Source organism: Marmota flaviventris, chromosome 7 (assembly GCF_047511675.1).
Source record: "Marmota flaviventris isolate mMarFla1 chromosome 7, mMarFla1.hap1, whole genome shotgun sequence".
In the NCBI taxonomy this organism is placed as follows: Eukaryota; Metazoa; Chordata; class Mammalia; order Rodentia; family Sciuridae; genus Marmota; species Marmota flaviventris.
The window spans coordinates 94346207-94364986 of NC_092504.1; the positions used below are offsets into that span (position 1 = coordinate 94346207).

The following is an 18780-nucleotide window of genomic DNA, read 5'->3' on the forward strand; positions in this document are numbered from 1 at the left end:
ATGTTTCCAGTTTGATTAGAGATGTCATGCATTAAAGTAGAGATAAAGTTCTTATTTCGACCTTCTATATAATAAGAAGCCATTTAAAACTTCATTATGCTGTATTATAAAGGAAGCTTTTTATCTGATGGTGCCATGCAAAATAGACTTGAGAAGGAAGAACAGAGGCAGAGAAACTCACAAGACATCTACAGTAATGGACCAAGTATGAGTTGATGAGAAGTGTCATAGTGTAATGACAAGAATGTTGATGTTAGAATCATAGGACTAATAGTAATTACTGGTCCTATCACATTAGTCAGTCATTTAACCTGTCTGATGCCGCTTCCTTATTTACATCCTAATCACCTTATAGGCCCCTCAATAAACATTTGCATGAAATGTTAATAACATCTGTTTAACTCATGAAGTGGCTACATAAATATGATGAAAAAAATTTTTTAAAATATAAAATGTAAAATGCATTAAGGCCTAAAGAAGTAGAAATAAAGAAAGATAAAGAAAACGAAGGGTGAGGTGGGCACAGTGGTGCACGCTTATAATCCCAGCAGCTCAGGAGAAGTTGAGGCAGGAGGATCTCAAGTTCAAAGCCAGCTTCAGCAAAAGTGAGGCACTAAGCAATTCAGTGAGACCCTATCTCTAAGTAAAATACAAAATAGGGCTGGGGATGTGGCTCAGTAGTCGAGTGCCCCTGAGTTCAATCCCGAGTACCCTCCCCCGACAAAAAAAGGTGAAAGACAAAGATTAATGTATTGAATCTTGGTGACTAGAAAAGTGTACTCACCTAAGTAGGTCAGTCAGGAGAGGAACAGATTTTTGGAAACCAAGACAAGGACTACAGAAAAAAACTGTTTCATTTAATTTTAATTATAGAAACTTCATCCAGCAGGCAGTTCTCTATTTCAAATATTAGTTTCCTATGTGATTATTCAATCTTGTTCAAAAAATTTTAAGAATTCCTAAAGAGAGAAAGAAGTTATCTCCTGGGAGCCTGTATCGCCTCCTCATTTAAAACAACAACAACAACAAAGAAAAAGCCTGTACCTGCTGAAGTTCCACTATTCTATAAAATTTATTAGTAAAGTGATGACATAGGGCATTATTTACAGATGATTTGTTAGGTTCCTCCAGTTTAATCCACAACTGCTATTCTTCATATGCACCCTTTAAATGGTTGTCAATACCAGTAGCTTAAGGTACTAGTAGTTTGTTGTAATCCAAGCATGCATTTTCTTTAGCTTCTACTCAAATTCCAGTTCCATATGAGACATAATCAAATGCCTTATTGAAAATCAAGTGCCTGATGTTTCTTTTACATTTTAAATGTACATACCTTTCATTTAGACCCTAAAAGGTAAGACAGTGTCTATCTTCTTTAATTCCCTAGGCAGTTTCTCCTATTATTTTTTTTTTTACAATAAAGTATAATGGAACTGGCATGGTGGTGCAAGCCTATAATCCCTCTGATTTGGGAAGCTGAGGAAGGAAGGATTAAAAGTTCAAAGCCAGACTGAGACTGTAGCTCATGGTAGAGTGCTTGCCTTGCACATGTGAGGCACTGGTTTCTATCCTTAGATAGTGTCCATCTACAACTTAAAAAAAATAAATAAAAGTTCAAAGCCCTCCTCACCAATTTAGCAAGGTCCTCAACAACTTAGTGAAATCCACTCTCAAAAATAAGGAAGGGCTGGGCTGAGGATGTGGCTCAAGCAGTAGCGCGCTCTCCTGGCATGCGTTCTGCCCGGGTTCGATCCTCAGCATCACATACAAAGATGTCATGTCCGCCAAAAACTAAAAAATAAATATTAAAATTCTCTCTCTCTCTCTCTAAAAAAAAAAAAAAAAAGGGCTGGGGAAAAACTGGCAAAAAAATAAAAAAGTGGCAAAACTCCCGAGTTCAATCCCTATTACAATCACAAAAAAGTGTGTGTGTGTGTGTTTCAGAAGTAGCTCTTTTACACTGAGAATTTGTCCTACACTACCAAATTTACTTAGTTATCTCTGGATGACTTGTAGTATTTTACTAAATCTGGGGACTTAAGTTCCTAATAATATTTGATATCTTTGGTAATTTTGGATAGAAAGTCTTCATCCAATAAAAAGCCAACTTGGGGGTTAGAACAAATTCTCCTCTGCATCTTTTTGCTCCCTTTCATTTATTCTAGTTTCCTTTACATAAATAAAACATTACATGGAAATATTTGCTTTTTCTAATTTTTTTTTCGCCAAGTAAAATTTTATGTACTTAACATCCTTTCTACTTCTATTTCAAACAAAATATTTTATGCTTGTACTTGAAACCACAGACATGTATTAGCACCCCCTCTTGAACCTTAGAGAACCTGGAAGTAAATGAAAAAAATTGAGCAATGGGAAAATAGGTATTGTAAGCTTTATTCTGTGGCAAAAATATTTCTCTCTTATTGAGGAGTTAAGTGTTTCACAGAGGTGAATCCTCCATGACTGAAGCTTCAGCTATTCCCTATGGATAGTAAGTAATGCAGTCTGAAGGGCCCTGTCATCACTGTCTGCTGGCAACTGTTTAATAATCAATTCTGGAGGCAGGAATGGTGAATCTCTTGTCAGTAGTATCTGAAGATTTCCCTCAAATAAGTATATCTACTGTGGGCTACCACAGGACATCACTAGATGCAGAGTTGAGAAAGAGGTACACACCATCAAACTATTATATAATACTTCTACCATGAGAATTCCTTAGATATGACCACCAAAGCATGCTAGTAGATATTCAAATGTTAGTACAATGATGAAAGTGAGTTTGAGTATTCATTATTGAGTCTTATTAGATTTTAATATAAATTTCTGCTTATATTTAATATTTAATAATAGCTGTTTTTAACATTCTGCCTGCAAAATTCCTAAATTTTTAAAATTGGTACTTATAAGCCAGTCCTAGCTCACCACTATCTATTCTCTGAGTTTTGGAAGTGATATGGGGACTAGCCAATACAAATTGAGCTGTTTCTGCTAACTAATGATAGAAGAAATAAATTAAGGACTCAGATTTATATAGTCAACCATTATGCTATGTCACAGTAAAGTACTTCATGCATTTTTCATACTTCTCCACTTTCATATTGCCTTGTTATGACTTTATTAATTTTAAAACTCTTTTATGGCTGCTGTTGGCCTTTAATCTGTATTTCCTGTAAATAAATACTGACAAAGGAATCCTGTATATAATGGGAAAATACACATACACACACATCAAAGAAGCTTGAGTTGAGGCGAGTATCCCGGTTTATCCAGGTGGATCCAATGTAATCAACAAAGGACCTTAAAAGAAAGAGGAGGCAAAGAGTGTGTCAGAATGATGAGACGTAAGGAAGACTCAATCAATCATTGTTGGCTATAAAGACAGTGTTCACAAGACAAAGAATGAGATAGCATCTAGAAGCTGGGAAGGGTAAGAACATAATTCTGCCCTAAGACCTCCAGAAAGGAATGCAGCCCTGCCAGATTTTAGTCTGGTATGACCTATTTTAGACTTTTGGCTTCCACATTCGAATTTTTCTTTAAAATACACAATTTTGCATGGCTTAACAATGGGGACATAATCTGAGAAATAGGCCATTAAGTAATTTCCTCTGTGTGGACATCATAGAGTGAACTTACACAAACCTATATGGTAGAAGCCAATCAATCAATGCTGCCTCTTGATTTGATCAAGAGATGTGGTAAATTGGGCATAGTGGTACATGCCTGTAATCCCAGATATTGGGGAGGCAGAAGCAAGGAATATAAATTTGCATCCAGACTCAGCAACTTAGTATGACTCTGTCTCAAAATAAAAATAAAAATAAACTGGGGATGTACTCAGTGGTAAAGCACCCCTAGGTTCAATCCCCACTACCAAACAACAACAAAAAAAAAGAGAGTTGGTAAACATGTTATGAAGCTGTTGCTTATATAACACAGCATACTGTTTTATAGTGAAGTTTTTAATAAGTATACTCTAATATACAAATATTATTGAAATGCATTTAAAGGACCAGGCAGGGAGGTACACACCTGGAATCCCAGCAACTCTGGAGGCTGAGACATGAGGATCACAACTTGGAGACCTGCCTGAGCAACTTAGCAAGGCCCTAAGTAACTTAATGAGACCCCTTGTCTCAAAATAAAAAATAAAAACCGGGGATGTGGCTCAGGGGTTAAGCACCCCTGGGTTCAATCACCCAGTACCAAAAAAATGCACTTAAAGGCTTTCTTCTTTCACTTTCAACTCTAGAATCAGATTTACTGCTTTATCTGTCTTACCTGCTTAGTATTTCTTGACTTGAGTACTCAAAGAGTCAAAAGGTCTTAACAAATTTCACTTCAGGTATATGACAAAAGAATTTTAGTAACCTCTATCTTCATCAGTATTTCCAAAACTAGATACTCTACTTTTTTGTTTTGTGATTTATATCAGTAATCTATAGTAATTCCTATAAAGTTATAACTAGATACTCTGTGGTTTCAGATTCTATGCAGTATTTAGGTTTATGATCTTGTTGGCAGCACATAATAGTACTTTGTCTTGGGAAAATGAGAACAGATAAAAAATATTCTGGGTAGAATTTCTGCCATGTGAAAGCCAAATGACATCAAAGAATGAAAAAGGTGTCCTAATTGTTCTGGCTAAGAAAAGTGGTGGGACAATTGTCATATGGAACATAGCAATTAGTATAGATGTGACAAATTTAAAATAACTTAAATTTAGGTAGTTTGCCTGTATTTGTTTCAAGAAGCAATTTAATTTGCAAAAAATTAAAATCATATAGTACCTAGATATTTTATTAGCTTACATTGTTCTATGTCTAATATGTAATAGGTAAACTTTAGTTTCACAGTTCTTTAAGAGCTAAGTGCACAGGGAATTCACACATTTATGTTTTAAGTTATTTATATTAGGATGCTATACTTTATTATGTTATATATATGATTTTGTTATATGTATGGAGAGGAAATTCTAAAAAAAAAAAAATGCTTTTAGGCAAGTTCTATCCAGTAACTAATTTTTCTTAGGGCAAGTATCTTAGCTCTTTCTCACAATCATATCTCATCTGGATTACTTCATTAGCACCTTAACTGTTCTCCTTACCTCTAATCTCTACCCTTACTTACAATTTTGATACACCCTTATTGCTATTATAATTTTTTGTGAATAAAAATCTGATCAAGTCATTTTTATAAATTCAATTTCCCCATCCTTTCCATTTCAGAATAAAAGTATATAGTTGTATCTTTTAACTGTCTTTGTTCTTCTCATCTTTTCTCATGTCCTCTTTTTAAAATATTTTTTAGCTGTTGATGGACCTTTATTTTATTCATTTATTCATATGCGATGCTGAGAATCGAACCCAGTGCCTCACACATGGTAGGCAAATGCTCTATCACTAGGCCACAACCCTAGTCCTCTCCTGTCCTCTTATTTCTCTCTCTCACCCCCCCCTACACACACACATACATGCGCGCGCGCACGTACTTGTGGTTTCCCAAACTTTTCAGGTCATCTCTGAGACTTTGCATGTTGTTCCCTCTACCTAGGAGTCTTTCTTGCTTTTTCTTTTCTTTTTTTCCCCCAATTTTGCCTCAGCTTGTTTTTTTCCCACTCATTTTTTTTTTTCCCACTCATTTTAATAAACTCTCTTCTTCAAGAAACTTTCACTGATCAACCGCAGCTAAGTTAGATACAATAATATAGCTCTATACACACATTTATGTCCTTAAAAATAATCCATTGTGTTGTCAGATGCTTACTGGTCTTCCTACTTATAAGAATTTCTTATAGATGTTATCTGGGTTTTTCATCTATGTATCTTCAGTACCTAGGAGAGTGCCTAGCACATAATAGTCATTACATTTTTTAAAATAAGTGTTTAGTGAAATGGGAGTAATTTTTTGTTGTTGTTTTGTTTTGTTTGTTTTTTTGGTAGTTGTAGATGGACAGCATACCTTTATGTGTTTCATTGCTTTTTATGTGGTGCTAAGGATCGAACCCAGTGCCTCATACATGCTAGGCAAGTGCTGACACTGAGCTGCAGCCTCAAACCCAGAAATCTCTATTGCACTAACATTCTTTGGCTTAGACCCCCACACTCAGACCTAAACATCACTGATTAACAATGTGAATGACAATCTCTTTATGCTACTTTACATCAAAAGCAAGACTGGGGCTGGGGTTGTGGCTCGGTGGTAGAGCGCTCGCCTAGCATGCATGACGCACTGTGGGTTCGATCCTCAGCACCACATAAATGTAAAATAAAAAATATTTTATCCACCTAAACTTAAGAATAAATATTTTTAGGGCTGGGGATGTGGCTCAAGTGGTAGCACGCTCGCATGCGTGCGGCCCAGGTTCGATCCTCTGCACCACATACAAACATAGATGTTGTGTCCACCGAAAACCAAAAAATAAATATTAAAAAAATTCTCTCTCTCTCTCTCTCTCAAAAAAAAAAAAAAAAAGAATAAATATTTCAAAAAAAGAAAGCAAGATTGTTTAAAAACTTGTTATCATGTTACCATGAATAGAACAATGTTACAGTAACTAAATTTCAAGCTAGCAAGTATAGAAAGGCCAATAAAGTCACATTAAACTGAACAAATATAATGGTGTTAGCTGGAATTCTGTGGGTTCTACAGGCAGGAGACCTTATAGTGATGAGGAGTGTTTTAATAAGGGTTTTCCGAGAAAACAGAAACAATGGAATTGGCTCACATTGGAGGCCCTGAAGTCCCACATCTTTTATCTGCAAAATGAAGAATGAAAGTCAGTGGTGTATTGATAAAAGTCCAAAGGCCTGAGAACGGGAGGGGGAGGGAGCAATGCTGCAAGTCACAGTTTGAACCCAGTGGTCAGAGTACTAGAAATGGTGATGTCTGAGGGCAGATGTTCTACCTCAAACAGGAAGTAAATTCACCCTTCCTGTGCCATTTTATTTTGTGCAGACCCTCAAGGCACTGAATAAAGCTTACTCACATTGTTGAAGATAATCTTATTTACTCTCTCAGTCCACTGACTCAAAAGCTAATCTCTCCCAGAAAAACTCATGGGTACACCCAGAAACCATATATTATCAGCCATCTGGGGAATCCCTAGGCCCAATCAAGTTAACACATAAGTTAACCACAAGTCCACTTGATGTCAACTTGTTACCCATATATGAATCTCCTTAAACTATACATAATCTTCAAATAAAGACAATAAAGTCTTGGGTTGCGACTCAGTAGTAGAACGCTTGCCTAGCATGCATGAGGGACTAGGTTCAATCCTCAGCACCACATAAAATGAATAAATAAAAGGTATTGTGTCTATCTATAACCACCCACCCACAAACAAACACACACACACACACACACACATATATACAGATATATACATATATATAAACGCACTAACACACAATAAGGTCATAATTTTGCCTGATGTGATAAGCAACTGTCTTTCATTCTTCTGAAAATAGACTAACCCCTTCCTCAGCAGAGGATGTGAAGTGTGAGTAGTACTTAACTTTTCTTCTGGCATTAAATGCTATGATGAAAAATTAATAATACTTAAATATTGATATAGTTAAAACATCTTGTTACATAACTGCAGGAGAAAACAGATATTTGCTTAACCTATACACATGCACACATACATACATACACACACACACACACACACACATATATTTATAACAAGATAAGGAATACTCATGACAAGGAAAAAGAAAAAAAGGCTTCCACCTCATTCTTGGTTCACAGGACTTAAGAACACTTTAAATTTGCTTTTAACTTTTGCATTCCCACTTCTTTCTCTCTCCAGCTCTCTTTTGTCCTTAATTATAGCCCTATTCAATCCAGGGGTAGACACTTAGTCCTACCTCCAAAATGCCCCAAAATAACCTTCCCTGTTTCTCCATTAGTGCAGAACAGAAAGTATAAGGAAAACTAAATGCATACAAATGAATGTCTAAAAACATTTGGATTTTTTGTCTGAATTTCTCCTGAAGCATCAAACTTCCAGCACTATGAGGTGTGGAGAACTCTTTTTTTTTATATGGGTCTTTTTGTAAGACAGGGAATCCATCATTCTATTCCATTACCAAACTACTTGTTAACTTTGAGATTTGAAATTTAATATCCATTGATGATAGAGTATTGCTGATATTGTCATGCTTCTTCATCACCAAATGAACCAAATACTGGAAATAAGCACTTTTTTTTTGGATGTAGAGGAATGTTTCTCAATGACTTTCATTCTTTTTTTCTTTTTTTTCTTCCTTTTCTTTTGTGTTGCTGGGGATTGAACCCAGGGCTTTGTGCATGAGAAACAAGCACTACCAACTGAGTTATATCCCCAGCCCTCATTCTTTCTTTTAATGTCATGTGTTTCACTGTTTTTGTGCAATGATAGAATCTTCAACAGGTGCTACATAGTACAGTCATCCTCTGCATTCAGAGTCAACTGCAAATCCAAAAAAAAATTTTAAAACTGCATCCGTACTGAACACCTACAAATGTTTAAATGTAGGGGCTGGGGATGTGGCTCAAGCTGTAGCACACTCGCCTGGCATGCATGCAGCCCGGGTTCGATCCTCAGCACCACATACAAACAAAGATGTTGTGTCCGCCGAAAACTAAAAAATAAAATATTTTAAAAAAATGTTTAAATGTTTTTTATTAGTGCATTATAGTTATACATAATAGTGGGGTTCATTTTCACATAATAGTACATGCATGAAATATGATTTGCTCCGTTTCAGTCCTCAGTGCTTCCTCTTCCCATTCTCTCCTCCCTCCATATTATCTTTCTTTATTCTATTGATCTTATTCTATTTATTTATTGTTTAAATTTATGCTTTACAGGTATACATAAAGGTGGAATTCAATGTATATGTTCACACATGTACATAGCATAATTTTGTCAATTTCATTTAGCATTCCTTTCCTTTCCCTGGTCCTCCTCTCCCCACCTCAGCCTTTTCCTCTATTCCACACTGATCTGCCCTCATTTTTGTGGTCCCCCACCACTGCCCCATTGGTCATGTTTCCTTACTTTGCTCTAGCTTCCTCAATGAGAGAAAACATGTGACCCTTGACTTTCTGATTCTGGCTTAGTTCACTTAGTTTGATCTCCAGTTACAGCGTAACAACTATTTACAACATTTATATGGTCTTAGATGTTATCATCATCTAGAGACCATTTAAAGTAGACTGGAGGATTAGAGATATATAGATCAGTTGTACAGTGCTTGCCTTGCATGCACAAGGCCCTGGGTTCAATCCCTAGCAACGTGTGTACGCGCATGCGCACGCACACACACACACACACACACACACACACACACACAGTACATTGGAGGGCATGGGTAGGTTAAATACAGACACTATGCCATTTTATATAAGATACTTGAGCATACAAGGCTTTTGGTAAGGAATGGGTGTCCTGAAATTACTTCCCTGTGGGTACCAAGGGTGGCTATATCAATATAAAAACCTCACTTAAATGGCTCCTTTAAGTCATTTAGATATCATCTGATTCTATAGAACCACTATGTACAGCATTGCCATAATCATTCCTAAAGTTTAATAAATTTTAGATTTATCATCACTATCTTATTTAAGAATTCCCATAATTATCTAAATAAATCAAAGATTGGTAAGACATTGATCCCTTCTGGTTCAAAAACATATTATCTGTTTACTTTAGTTTTTTTGTATCATTATTGAAGACCTTTATTATGGTTTAGAAGTAATTTTAATTTATATTATTATTAGCTAAATACCCAACCCTCCAAATAGATGATTTTTCCTGATTTTTAACCTAATTTCATGTGAAATTATAAGGAACAACTTCTTCCATATTTTTTATTGGTGCATTATAATTAAATATAATAGCGAGATTCTTTACACATTCATACATGCACACAATATAACAATATAATTTGGTCAACTATTCCCCAGTATTTCTCCTTTCCCTCCCCTACTCCATATCCCCTTGGTTCCTTTCCTCTTCTGGTCTCTCTTTGATTTTCATGAGAACCTCCCTATTTTTCTTTTTTAAGGAAACTTTTATATTTAGAGTATGTCAAAATTGAATATACTGTTTCTGGTCATAACTATGAACATTTATATCCAATGAAATACAACACTATTTAAAAGTTAATTTCACTGGGGGGTGTAGCTCAGTGGTAGAATGATTACCTGGCACCCACTAGGCTCTGGGTTTGATGCCAGTATTCACGTGCATACACAAACATAAAAATTAATTTTTAGTCATTATGTTTTATTAAGGAAGTAATATTGATAAAATAGTTCCAAATTAAAGACTGTTTGACAGCAAATGCTTATTAAAATCAAATGTAACATTACATTGTTTTACTGAGGTAAACCCTCAAGTTAATTTTTCACTTTTTCTGTGTTATAAGAATGCTGTATCTCATTTATTTCATATTATGAAATACTGAAAATATTTACTAAGCTTCCAGGTTGATTTCATATTTTGATTCTAATTTAAATTACTTTTTAAGAGAAACATCTATATTGAGATAATTCATATACATAAAATTAACTCTTTTAAAGTATAAAATTCAATGGATTTTAGTGTATAACAAAGCTAAAGAACCATCATTATTATCTAATTTTAGAATTTTCATCACCCTCTGGCAAATAACCTTATACTCATTGGTATTCATTCCTCATTCCCCCTGCTTCTAGTTCCTGGCAATGAAACATCCAGCTTCTGTCCTTATGGATTTGCTGCTTCTGATCATTTCATTAATCATACAATATGTCAATGTGTGGCCTTTTGTGTCTGCTTTTTTTTCTTTTTTGGTACTGGGGATTGAACTCAGGGGCACTTAATCATTGAGTCACATCCCCATATCCCCATCCCTATTTTGTATTTTATTTAGAGACAAGGTCTCACTGAGTTACTAAGTGCCTCTACTTTGCTGAGACTGCCTCGAACTTGCAATCCTCTGGTCTTAGCCTCCCAAGCCACTGGGATTACAGGTGTGTGCCATTGTGCTCGGCTTTTGTGTCTGCTTTTTCACTCAGCAGAAAGTTTTCAAGTTTCAGGATACATATAACGTGTTGGTATTTTGTTCCTTCTTATTAATACTATTCTGTCTTATATATATCACAGTTTAACCATTCATCAGTTGATGGACATTTGGGTTATTTCTACTTTTGGGATATGATATCTAGTAATACTCTGAACATTAGTGAAGGTAAGTTTTTATATGAAAAGAATGTGGTAATTTATTTTTATGCCAAAGACTTAATCATCATCATTCCTTATATGCTACAAAACCTATCCATTTAGGTAAAAATGATGTTCTTAGCATGAAAATACATTTTTCTTAAACCCCATTAATAAAAATCAGATTCTGGACAAGCAAATATAAAAATTACCTTTTTTTTTTTAATGCAAACAATGTGAAGTAATATTTGGTTGGGTTCCAAATACCTATTCCAAAAAAATATCTAAATGTACATTCTGAATATTAGTCTTGACCATAGCATTTTCAATTAATTAAACTGATAAAATGGGGTATATATTGTATTAGACCCAGCATCCTTGGCAAATTATAAAATTCTGTGACAGATTTTTACAAAGATACAAGTAAACATAGAACATTAGTAAGTACACACACAGTACTGATCTATATTAAATATATTTATTCAGAAGTATATTTAAATGAACTCCTCTACTCAAGTTATTATAATAACATGGCCTCACTGAAGAACTCACATATCAGGACACTGGCACATCTTCTATCCAGATTATTATTTGCCAAGTTCATAGGGGTAATTTTATCTTTTATATTTTTCTCATATTTTATGTCAACTCACGCAAGAAAAATCTGATCTATTATAATTAGAAAGTTTATCAGACTTCAATTTAACATTCTTAGAGAGGACTGCTTTTAAGTTGTCTTTTCAATACTTTTTAACTTCACAGATTTCTGAATATAAATGTTTCTTTCAGTATTTAAAACAGAAACTTTTAGCATATTCCAGATTTCAAGATAAAAACATGACTCTTTTTTTTTTCAGATAGACCCACTTCTACCCTTATAATTCAAATAATGAAAATATTTTTATTTGCAACTGTAAAGTGGGTTATCTACATCACTAGATATGTGAACTATTTAAAAATTTGAGCTAATCATAGCCTGCTCTATCATAAGCCATTAAAAAGCTGCTGGGAAGCAGCATTCAGTTGCACATGCTTGTAATCCCGGCAACTCAGGAAGCTGAGGCAGATTCAAATTCAGCCTGGGCAACTTGGTGAGACTGTGTCAAAATTAAAAAGGGTGGATAGGCTGGGGTTGTGGCTCCGTGGCAGAGCGCTTGCCTTGCACATGTAAGGCACTGGGTTCGATCCTCAGCACCACATAAAAATGAAGAAATAAAAATATTGTGTTCATGTATGACTAAAAATATTTAAAAAAAAAAAAAAAAGGGTGGAGATGTAGTTCAGTGGTAAAATGCTTTCCAAGCATTTGTAAGGCCCTGGGTTTAATAATCAGTACTGGGGGAAAATATACACACACACACACACAATGTTACTTCAGATGTATATACACATTTTACAACAGCATCACATATGTATGTTATGCAAAACATAAAAGTTTAGATTGCAAATGTGAAAGTACGTTTGGAGGACAGGAAAAGGCATAGGCAGATTTGATGTGGTTTTTTTTTTTTTTTTTTTACTGGGGATTGAACCCAGGAGGCTCTTAACCACTGAGGCGCATCCCCAGCCCTCTTTTGTATTTTATTTAAAGACAGGGTCTTTGCTGAGTTGCTTAGGGCCTCATGAAGTTGCTGAAGCTGGCTTTGAACTCATGATCCTCCTGCCTCAGCCTTCCAAGCCGCTGGGATTGCAGGTGTGCACCACCAGGCCCAGCAGATTTCATCGTTTTAGCGAAACTCCATTACAATAAAAATTTCTGTAGAACAAAATCTATTTTCCAGTCCTAACTAGTATTCTACTTATTTAATGGAAGAATTGGATATAATTAATATTAAAAAAGTAGGTTTTGGAAAATCCCTTTTAGTCACTGGGAGAATTTTACCTGCAATAGTAAGGAGAACATTAACAATCTGAGGTAGCAAGCAGGTATGTTTTGCACTAAAGGGAAATTTAATATTGACTAATAACTGAAGAGCTAAAAACAAACAGCTTAGGGCTTAAGAGTGTAGGCTTTAAGGTCTGACTACTTCAGTTTAAAATCTAGCTCTACTCTTTACTAGTTGTATAGCCCTGAGTTTTCATCTCTATATCAGGGATGATGAGACAATGAATTAAATGAGCCAGCACATAATAAGTACTTCAACAATTGTTAAAACCTATCTAAAAACTTAAACATACAGTATCTGAATTTCTTTCATCCTTGATTTTCATTTTGTAATTCTTTCACACCTTATCTACAAAGGCATGTAATTAATGAATGTGAATATAATAAAACCTAAAGCCACCAGAATGCTTGGAAAATGAATCATTCTGAATACTTCAATTTTCCATAGAGTACCTTCATAGTTACCCAAAAATAGAGGGAAAAATCAACAAATGCGATAAAACTGTTGCCTCAATATATTACACACTTCAATACCTTCTTAAAGTATACTGGTTGTAATTAAACTTTTCCTGATGAATCACTATAGTTAGGAATATCAATTAGAATTGTACATTAAAATTTCACAAATCTGATTTCAAGACTTAACCTAAGCTTTTTAAACATGCAGTTCATGGATAAAAATGAGGGAATGAGGGCATGTGTGAGCTTGGGTGGGAAAAAAATTACACTTTTACTTATGCCTAAAAATTTTGTATTCCTTCAACAATAATATTAGCTATACCTACTTTTGTATTACCAATAGATGGTTCAGATACTTTATATCACATTATAATTATTGCAAACTCTGGAAATGTCATTTAAGTTCATTATTATTTCAAAACTTTGGTCTTCATCAGACCCCCCCACTAGATCTTCCTTACTGTTAATAAAGCATATGTTTACTTTAAATAAAGCACATGTTCACAAGTTTGTTTTTCCTTAATCTTTGATAACTGTATTTCACATGTTTTTCTTTATATAGAATACAATGAATTTCATTTTATACATGTATAAAACATTATTCTGAAAGTGGTGGGTGGTTTTATCAGATTGTCAAAGTGGTTTGAGGCACAAAAAAGTTAAGAACTCTGACCCCAAATTTTTCCAGTCTATTGTGCTCTGTTAATCCACAGCAGTAATGTTCCATCATACCTTTATACTGAAGCTTGTTTAGATTAAGGTAACTCAAATTGGTTTCTCTGGGGCTTTTCTTCTTGGACCTCCCTGGATATTATGACTTCCCCTTAGGTAAATGGGAATGTTTCCTACTATTCTTGTACCCTGGCTTCTAAAAAAATGAAATAGGAGAAATAAGTTAGATTCAGATGACATTTAAAGTAGAAATATAAAACATGTTACTCTATGAAATAAATATTCTTAAATTAAGCATATGAATTCAAATTCTCCTTCTATCACTTAGGATAGAAACCTAATCTGTGCTTCAGTTTCTTCATTTGTAAAGGGGAGCTAATAAACACAATACCTGGTAAAAGTTGCATAAATTTTACCCATACCTATTATTACTATTATACATTTATTTCACAAAATGGCCAGTTAATGCCTGAATGTTTACTTTAATAACTTAACATGTATACAACACTGTGAAGTCTTCAGGGTCCTTTCACAACTTTATGACATCTGAACCACACAATAATTCCACGTGAAAGGATAGTTATTATTACATCTAGTTTAGCAGTGAAGAAATAGAAGATTAGTAACCAGACCTATATCACACATACGGAAGCAACCAGCAAGAACTTAGAACCTAAGTTTCTCCCTCCACCCTCATGCCTAACCTCGTGAACTGGCTAGCTAGAGGAGAGAACAATAAAGATTACTCAAGAAGGAACAGAGGAAAGGGACAGAGGTATCCAGTAGACCATGACTGGGGCACTTACAGAATGGTTCAAATCGGCGTAAGGGGGTGGGGAAGGAATCCGCATCACCTGGGAGTTTGTTTAAGATGCATAATCTCAGGCTCCAGCCCCTACTACTAAATCAAAATCCGCATTTTGAACAAAACTCCAGGTGACTTCTATTGACATTAGTTTGAGAAACACTCTTTAATTGCTCTAGTTCACTATATGTTCACTTGAACAGTATATTAGACCATTTATCACTAACCTGTGAAATTTTTATTACTTTCTGCAAGTTTTTCTAAATCAAGTATATTTTAAAAACAGGTGTATTTTTCTATGTAATCCTTTTGTAAGTGGGATCATTGAGCTTCAAGCAGCCAACATATATATATATATATAGAGAGAGAGAGGGGGGGGGGGGTTCTGGGGCTCAAATTCAGAGATTCGTAACTCGCTAAGCAAGTGCTCTACACCTAAATTATATCCCCAGATAAAAAGTTAAGGTCCTACTACTTTTTGCCTGAAAGATACACTGAAAAGCAAAAATACTCCTACCTTACACCCAGCAGATTAAAATAGGCCACTGCTATCTGCACACCCCCGCCTTTCGCCGATATTTCAGTTAAGTATTAAGTTTTTCTAACCCAAAACGCTACCTGATTTCTTGGAGCTTCACCACTTTCTGGCTCAAAAACTGAAACATGGCAAGAGAAAGGGGGGGGGGGGGGTTATTGAGCCTGTTTTCACATCTAAACCTTGCCGTGTGGCGGCGAAGGACTGTAGAAATGGCCCGCCCCTAACCCTCCCCTCTCTACTCAATTCATAATTAGGATTTCGAAGCTGCTGTAACTCTGGGATTCGAGCTGGCCTGCTCTTAGTATTGAGCCCCTGGGGTTAGAAATGCACTAATTTCGGCACCGGGGAAAGCTATCAGCTGTCGGCCTGGGTCTATTTTACATTACAGTTTCTATTTTGCTAGGCGCCTCCTCTCGCTGGGTAGCCAGCCCACGAGAGCAGGGGAAGTAAATACCATTCACCTGTTCCACCAGAAACCTCAGAAACTCCGCTCAACCTTGACTAAAGGTATCTACTAGTTAATCCCTGGTACCTCCCACCGCACATTCCTGATTGGGCGCGTGAGCGAGGGATGTGTCGGCGCGCGCTCAGATCAGTCGGGGGAATTCCATTTCCTCTCCCTCCCACCAGCATAAGCATTCAGGGGCGGTGCTTCCCCGGCAGCGACCTGTCCCTGTTCCAGCCGGCGTCCCAGGGCATCTCGCGATAATTTGTGATTTGGGGGCGGGACCCAGTCAGGAAGAGCGCACAAAACTGCCCTTAAGTCATTGCAGAGCTGCAGCTCCGGTTAGCCGGCCACGAGGTTCTCGCGAGACCCGCCTCCTCAATACCAAGTGAGGAAACTAGGGGACGAGGTTGGGAGGGGCGTGGGACTCCACCGCGCAGCTGCTGCTTTCATTACCTTCCTCCCATGGTCTCCTTCCGGTTCTCGATGCTTCTCTGAGTCTGTTTCCGCCACTCGTCTCCCCCCGCCCTCAGCCCATGACCCGCCTCCGTCCCCCGCCCTCCCAGTCCAACCTCAGATCCGTTTAGTAAGAAGGGGCTGTTCCGAAAAGGACGAGAAAAGGGGGTGGCACAGATTCGCTCGGCCAGGGACGTGGGAAGTAAACCGTTTCCCTTCACCCTTAGATTCATCCTGTGCTTGCGACGGCGGCGTTGGCGGACTGATACGCGGCGGTGAAGAGGCAGGAGGAGGGGGGAGGGGCGGAGCGTGGCAGCTGGCAGTAGTTCCGTCAGAGCGGACATCTTGTGGCTGTGTCGTGCGCGTGAGCCCCGTAGGGCCGGGGAGGCACCAGCTGCCGCGCGGGGAGGAGGCCGAGGCCGCAGCTTGAGGGAGGCCCCGGCCCCTCTGTACGCGTGGGTGTGGACAGCTAGGGGAAGGGAAGGGAGGCCGGCCCACTGGCCGGCCGGGTAAGAGGGGAAATACGGGCCCTGGGTGGCTTGAGTGGCCAGCCTGTTGGGTTGGGTGGGGTAGGGCGGGGAGGCTGGAGAAACCCGGGCCTCTTCTACTTAAAGGGGAGGGGGAATGGGCGCGTCCTCGCGCCTAAGCCGGAGCTTCAGGGGCAGCACGGGCGCGTGGCGGTGGTGGTGGCTAGGCGGGCGCGCGCGAGAGCGCGCTGGAAGGCGGAGTGTACGGTGGCGTCAGGGGCGACACTGAATAGCTATAGCTTCGGGGAGAGGAACACACATTAAGTCTATTCCTTCATTTCCTTTTCTACCCCGGCCAAACCTTCGAGCCGAAACCGAAAGAAGCCCGGCGTCAGTCCGGAGACTCCTGTTTCCCCCTCCCCCCTTGCCTTTCTTTGCCCTAGTGACGCCGGCATAGCGCCGACTAGGCCCCGGCTCCTCCTCTGCTGGGCTCCGGACCCTGCCCCGCACCCACCCCTTTCTCCTACGCTTCCTCCTCACCCACCCGGGTCTCTTCCTTTGGAGAGACCGGGAAGTTAAACTTGTAGCCACCCCTCCGTTCTTCCCGTCACCCTCGCCCCCACTTCGGTCCGAAGCACGGCATAGAGGCTGTTGGTGGCTTTGCCACCCCACCCACCCCGGATCGCGACCGTTTTAAGGGACCTGGAATCTTCAGGGTCTCTCCGGGGCCAGTGCAAGTGCTGATCTGCTCCGTTTTTGCAAAAAGGCGCCTGTGTCTGGCACAGCGGTGTGAGACGAAGAGACAATCCTTCCCCGCCGCCCGGATAATCAAGAGTTTTGGCCGGACCTTTGAGCACACACCGAGATAGTGAGGAGCCAGACGAAAAGCACAGACTATGGCGCTGAAACGGATTAATAAGGTATATTGTTGGGACTGAAAGGAATGGGGTCGTGGGAGGAAAGGAAGACCTGGGCCCGGAGGAAATCGGGGTGGAAGGGACGTATAACTCTGAAAATACCTCTTGGGGTTACTTCTTTCATTGGGAGGTGGAAAAAGAAGATATGCTTTATGAAATGAGGTTTGAGACTGGGGAACAGAACACTTGTGGCAAGCGAGGTGTTATTCTATGTCTCATTGGAATCGGTGCTGATTGTGAGCGAGAAAGAGACTTGAGGCGCTTCGATTTTCTACTCTCCGATTAAGGTGTTGGAATTGCGGAGAGACGTTCCAGCAGATGTCACGATGCTTCGTATTCTTGGTTCTTCGAAAATTTTTTTAGTTCTAAGATAAAGGCTCTAGGCTTTCTCGAGGGGAAAAGAAAAGGTAGTAAACTAAGAAATGAGGAGAGCTGTGAGTCCCGAACTTTACTGAGGGTCAGGGTGGAACTCTGGCCTGCTGAAGTGAATGAAACTTGGTCGACTCAGGAAAGGTTACACAAGAATGAGTATGGTTGGGAGGAGGTGGACTGACACAGTGTTGCCACTTCCTATGTTTTGTAGTTGCAGCTTGCACCCGAAGCTAATTTTCCGAGGCACCGGGAACTGATGTAAAAGCCTCTGGAAGCTCCTTTTTTCTTTTGGCTTGGAAGGGGGGATGGCAGTAAAGGGAAACTAGGTGTACCTATTTTTTGCTTCTGCCCATTTAATAACAGCTATAATAAGGATTGTTTCGCTGCTTGAAATGTGGTTTGATAGTAAATTATCGATCTAAGTTGAGAAAAGGCTAGGATTTCTCAAAGCTCTGGGGGTGAGCGGAACCTCCACCTCCGGTGGTTTAGTCTCATTTTCTTGCTCTAACTTCTGTCCCGCATTTTAAGATGGCGGCTGCTTTAACTGGTTCAGGCCCTTTCCGGCAT

The 18780-nt window shown here is 38.5% G+C and overlaps 1 protein-coding gene and 1 long non-coding RNA gene across 9 annotated transcripts in view; one reads left to right on the plus strand and one right to left on the minus strand.

Annotated features, from left to right (window-relative positions):
* Nucleotides 1-891: 891 nt before the first annotated feature.
* LOC139706435 (uncharacterized) lies at nucleotides 892-16132 on the minus strand. The gene is made up of 3 exons (XR_011708009.1): nucleotides 15020-16132; nucleotides 14274-14409; nucleotides 892-3297 (listed from the first exon to the last, which is right to left on the minus strand). It is a non-coding gene; the product is annotated as an uncharacterized lncRNA (long non-coding RNA).
* A 109-nt stretch (nucleotides 16133-16241) lies between these two features.
* Ube2d3 (ubiquitin conjugating enzyme E2 D3) overlaps nucleotides 16242-18780 on the plus strand; it is a 30744-nt gene continuing 28205 nt past the window's right edge. For 3 of the 8 annotated variants that reach the window (XR_011708007.1, XM_027935372.2, XM_071614500.1), the window contains exons 1-2: nucleotides 16819-16906; nucleotides 17691-17844. Coding sequence is in view for 6 of the 8 variants with exons in the window: in XM_027935372.2 (XP_027791173.1) it covers nucleotides 17821-17844 (24 nt within the window). In the remaining 2 variants the exon portion in view is untranslated. The other 5 variants (XM_071614497.1, XM_071614496.1, XM_071614499.1 and 2 more) reach the window with 5 other exon arrangements.